The 5,724-nt window shown below is 38.3% G+C and overlaps 1 protein-coding gene across 1 annotated transcript; it reads right to left on the reverse strand.

Moving 5' to 3' along the window:
- Nucleotides 1-1,060: 1,060 nt before the first annotated feature.
- On the reverse strand, nucleotides 1,061-1,450 carry LOC121530311. The gene has a single exon (XM_041819222.1). The coding sequence runs from the start codon at nucleotides 1,448-1,450 to the stop codon at nucleotides 1,061-1,063; it is 390 nt and encodes a 129-aa protein (XP_041675156.1).
- Nucleotides 1,451-5,724: the final 4,274 nt, after the last annotated feature.

The following is a 5,724-nucleotide window of genomic DNA, read 5'->3' on the forward strand; positions in this document are numbered from 1 at the left end:
AATTCGATTAATAATATTAAGTAATACAACAAAAAAATAAAATTGTTTTGTTTTCATTTTTCCTATTGTTTTCAGTGTATTAGCTTTAAGCACGGAGAAAGTTTACTTCATTCTTTCATTCTTTGGTTATTTATCTTTTGTTTTGTTTTCTTTTGGCGACATTTTATTTTCACTTACAAAAGCTTAATTGTTTTAATAATTGTTGTTGTAAAACAAATATAGGTATCGTACGTATCTCGTGAAAATTAGATAATATTAGTAAAACCAAACACACGTGGTACTCTCCTCGGCGAGTGCTCCAGGCGTGCTGGAATGAAGTTTTTTTTGGGCTTGTCCCATATTTTAAGAAATTTTTTTTTTTTTTACACTCCGTGCGGGACTAAATAACTGTTATATTTTTTTGTTTTATTTGATACATTTTTTGTAGGTTTTAGTTATACCATAGGGAGCTTTCAAAACTTTACGCATGTTTATCTGATTTAAAAAGTGCGATCCAAAATAACTGAAAAAATTTTCCTTTTTTTATTAAATTATTTTTATCTTAAAAATATAATTTTTTTGTTCCTTTTTTTATCCATTTTAAATTTTTCACATTTAGACTTGTTTATTTTTTGATTAGCGCGAATTTCAGGTAATTTTTTGCAGTGTCGTTACGACTAAAGTTCACATTCTTTTTTTTTCTTGGTCTAGATATTTGCATAATTATTTCATTAAGTTCACTTTATTGCTTTTTCCCAGTGCACATGTTGATTATTTTTCTGATTTTTTGCTGATTTTACTTCGGTGTTTTCTTTATCTCATTTTGGGGTTGGGGCGAATTTTCTGGCACAAAAGCTTTCCCTGCGGAGTAGCAAAAAGACAGTGCTCCGCGGGAAAATCGCTAATCCGGGGTTGGCCATCCCGGATAAGGCGCCAAAATAATATCCATTCAAATATAAACAATATATGTATGAATATCAAAAAAAAATTTCTTCGGCTTCGGTCGCCAGTACAGAATCCCCCCGCTAAAATCAGACTAGGGTATGACTGGAAGAATACCGAAGGCTGTTACCGACTGAAGCTACTGCCGAATATCCTTGGCATGGTAAATACCGACAACCTTCCCTTGAAGATCCTCCAGTTCATGGTAAGAATTACCGATTTTTCTACGAATTCGGGATTTCACGAACACCGGACCGAATTTGGCGTTATAACCATTTTGGAAGCAACTCTGTTTAAAGTTACGTCGATAAGCGTCTTGACCTTCAGCATAAGCGACGTTACGGGAACGAAGATCATAACGTTTCTTGTTTTCTTCGTGCTTTTTTAACATGTGTTCGCATGCTTGCTTGCGCGATATCTCGAAGGAATCCTGCCTGTTGAACTTTATTGAGCGATCATCTAACAGATTTAAGCGACGCAGTAGCGAATATGTCGATCCTGAGGTCACCCTGTGCTGGCCGAATGCCATATAGTATGGGCTGGTTCCAATGTTAGAGTGTACTGAAGATCTCAGTGCACAACGTATCCTGTTTAAAGCTTCGTCCCAATCTTTCTGGTCAGGTCGTAGATACGCTCTAATGGCTGATATGACTGAGCGATTTACGCAATCTGAGGCATTAACCTGCGGCGAATGCACAGCGAAATATGATTAATGCTATATCCTTGCATTAATCCTTGAAAAACTTTGGAACGAAATTGAGACCCGTTGTCCGACACCACGGTTTCTGGAACTCCAAAATTCATAAACAACTCGTTATTCAGAAACTTGACAACGCTAGAATCAATCTTTTTTACAGGTTTTAAAAATACGTATTTTGAAAAGTGATCGAGAACGATAAATATACTGACGTTTCCAATTCGTGGATCGTCGTGCATTTGGTCTCCGGTTAGGTGCTCTGCTTTTCGATACAGGTAACCACCTTCCACTTTGAAATATGGAAAATTGCGTTCGTTTTCCTCTACACCCTTGATCAATTCTATGTACTCAGGAGATTTGAATGCTTCTGAGTTCAGGTCGATGATAAGGCCTTCCGCCAAATCTATGGCGGCAACTGTCTCTTCATTCACTCAAGACAACACGTCAGGAACTACATTTAGCGAACCCTTGCGATGCTCTAATGACCACCGAGCTAAACGAGAACTTAAGTCGTGATTCGACACTAACCATTTTAACCATTTTATTATTTTAAATTTCATGCCCTCTACATAAGCCCTAAAATTCTTTACAGCCAAGATTGTCTCTAAACACTCTTGTTCAGTGACAGTGTAATTTCGCTGAGCCTTGTTCAGCTTCTTTGAAACAAAAGCGATCGGTCGATCGTCTCTTTCGTCTGAAACCTGCACCAATACGGCTCCTACGCCTCGTTTGCTAGCATCGCCATGTATAGCAAATGGCTTCGTAAAATCCGGACTACAGAGAACAGAAGATTCACTGAGACACTGCTTTAGCTTTTCAAACGCTTTTATTGTTTCTTCGGTCAAGCTAAACTTCCTTTTCGTAGTCATTAAGTCCGTCAAAGGAGCAGACAGTGAGGCAAAAGTTGGTACGAATTTCCGATACCATCAAAAAAATACCATAAAACTTTTTAAATTCTTTAAGGTTCTCGGCAAAGGAATGTTGGTAATAGCCTCCACCTTTTCTGGCTCGGTTCGAATTCCGACGTCACCTATTATGTGACCCATTTAGCGAACACGCCGCATACGGAAATGACTTCTGAGCACTTCGAGATGACCTTCAAAACTATCTGAAACTATTAGAAAAAATCAATGCCAAGATATAGATCCTGCTCGAGCGAAGGTACCAAATATATCTTCAAAGGCTTCTTTACGTTGCCGTATTCGATGTCAATGTTTAAAAGACCTACTATCTTTTGCTCACTTCCGTCTGCAGTTGCAGCGTTGCCGTTTATGGCTCGATATTCTTTAGTCTCTATCACCTCATTGGCTAAGACTCCTCCTATGCAACTAATTGAAGCTCCCGAATCCTATAAACCGTATACAACACAGCCGAGTAAACTAACCGGTAAAAATGGTCGGGGATCGCGAGGTACTGCTGGTATTGAACTAATATGATTCAGGCTGTCTTTGCATTTCTTCACGTTTTGCCAAACCGTGTCCGGGAAAGAGAGAGGCTTACTTTTACAAGTGTTTTCTATTGTTCTGTCATTGTTGACTGATTTCGACAGGCATATGAAGTTTTCTGTCTGAATTGAGACTTCGATATGCCGGGTTTGCAGTTTTTTGAACATTTGCTACAACTTGGCTTATAAGTGTTAGCAGCACCGCAACCATTACCAAAAACTCGTCTCTCAGAGAGACACTCCTGATATCTATGTCCTTCGCTTTGGCAGTTCCAGCACACTAATGAAAATGCCTCGATATCTGCCTGGCTTTCAGGTTTTGTTTCTAGTGGGTCTTCCATCTCATCTCTAAGCTCCGAGACTTCACGCTTAAAAGGAGAGGCTCTCGTATAACCACTATATCGTTTGACATCGGCGAGAAATGCTTCACGCCGCCTACAAATTTCCCTCAAATCTGACACAGTATTTATTTCTATGTTCAGGAGTTCGTGTCGAATTTCAGGACGAACATTATTTCCAGGGATGTACTAATTGATCGATTAGTCCTGATATGGTGTCACAGTAACTATCAAAGGACTCGTTTGGCTTCTGTATTGTCATTCTGATCAATTCCTCAATGTCCCTATCATCTCTACTCTGCCTAAATTGGAGACGCAAGGCTGTACAAAAATCTTCCCAGCGGATTTCTCCGTTCGCTTTATGGTACCGCCAATAAATGTTGTTGGCTTTACCTTCAAAAAGGACACTAGCGTTCCTACACAAAACTGTGAAATTTCCGTCTAACGTTTGTTTTGTTAGAGCTTCGACTCTATATAAAAAAATGTCGACAGACACACCATCCCCGGAATATTTAACTTTCCAGCTGTTGAGAATGTGGACTATTTTATTCGGTCTGGTTAGCAAACCTGAAGCAACTCTCTTTGGGAAGCAGTAGAATGTGGAATCTCGCTTCTATCGAAATCTCTCGTACAGGCTGTCACTCGATTCATGTTTTCGAAAATCGGATTCTGGATTAGTTCAGACATCTTTTCTGAAAGAGTTGCTAACATCCTTCGCATCCGTTCGCTAATAATGTTACCGCATTTGCCGTGATAATGCTCGAATTTGTACTACAGTTGCTAGAACTACGTCCTGAAGTGGATGGCCCCTCATGTAATGGATTAGTAACCGGATGAGCATCTTTGGATCTACTGCGAGTTTCTTTGGCTACTCTTTCGACGGGCTTAGAGGCTGCCGCCCTACATGCCGAATCGCACACAGGACATTTGTCGCTGTTCTTCAAATGAGCTTCTATGCATTCTTTATGAAACTCAGGCTGACATGTTGTTGTACATAAGTCTGCTGAATTAATGTCGACTTGACATATCGGACAACAACGGTTTGAGGCGCTTTCGACTCTCCTTTTCGGCGATCGATCTAGCCCGATAATTTTTAAATCAAATTATAACACAAATGCACAAAAATAAAAATCAAATAAAGTTATTGATAAAATGAACAAAATGCAAAAATATAAATAATGTTATTGATAATCCGAACCCTTACCTTGATGTTCTCGTCCGAAGGATATGTAATTAAATTTAGTTTTTTCTAAAATAAGCATTTCTGAAAGATACTTCTTTCTTTCTTAATAGGCTTTTTTGGACGGTGTACCCTTACACTCGTATTCCAGAAAAAATTATTATTTCTTCCAAGAGAGTTTAGAAGCTAGGATGTTAGGATACGGCACCTGTCTAGTTGTACCAGTATTTTCCTAATTTCCTAAAAGAGTTTTGGCAGTGATTTGATATTTCAATCAGGGAGAGACATCTACCTTAGTTTTGATGCTATGTCTGTTTTCCTCCAACTGAAAACACCATCACTTCTGCCGCAGAAAGTAAAATTTTCGCGTTACATTTTAACTCCGGTAAGCTCCGAATACTGATATCAATCCAGCTTAATTCCAGGAATTCAAATATAATTGAAAATTTTAGAAACGTGAAATTTAAAGTAGTGAAATATATATATGGCAGGGTCGCCATAAAATATATAAAAAATTTGTTGTAGTTGGTTTATTCTTTATTTAAGGGAGCAGCAGTGGTGCCGTTCCCAGGCTTGAATTAATTGTGACTTTACAATATTCTTTTAAGTCTAATTAAGGCTTAGTCTCTTTGCTGCGCTGCTCGCAGGCGGCGGCATAGAGACGGCTGTCTATATACTTATGTATATAAACATATGCCCTCTTATGTGCGGAGCGCGAGGGGTATGCACATGCGGTCCGTTCATGTAATTATGCCGACGCTAGCACTTTCTGTGAGTGGCCTAAGCCGTAGCGATCGGGTCATATTTCGGCCACTTGGGGTTTATGACCGGGACCATGAATTATGTAAAAACTCGGTACAGTGGGTATTCAATATTAGTGCATACTACTACTCCCTCCTTTTGAAAAATAACGTAATAATATGAAGTTATTTTAATAATAATTTTTAGTTAGTAAAAATTTGTATGTGTAACTATGCATGTCCATACTAAGCACAATTTATGAAATAAAAAATTTTTAATCTATCTTTATGAACTGATTGTTTCTTACTCTTATTATATGTTATTACTATGTTATCTCTATCTGTGTATTTAGGATCTAACTTATGTATGTATATCTCTTACTTTCTGATCATATAGTAGTTTA

Source organism: Drosophila eugracilis, unplaced genomic scaffold (genome assembly GCF_018153835.1).
Source record: "Drosophila eugracilis isolate 14026-0451.02 unplaced genomic scaffold, ASM1815383v1 contig_1312, whole genome shotgun sequence".
NCBI classification, from domain to species: Eukaryota; Metazoa; Arthropoda; class Insecta; order Diptera; family Drosophilidae; genus Drosophila; species Drosophila eugracilis.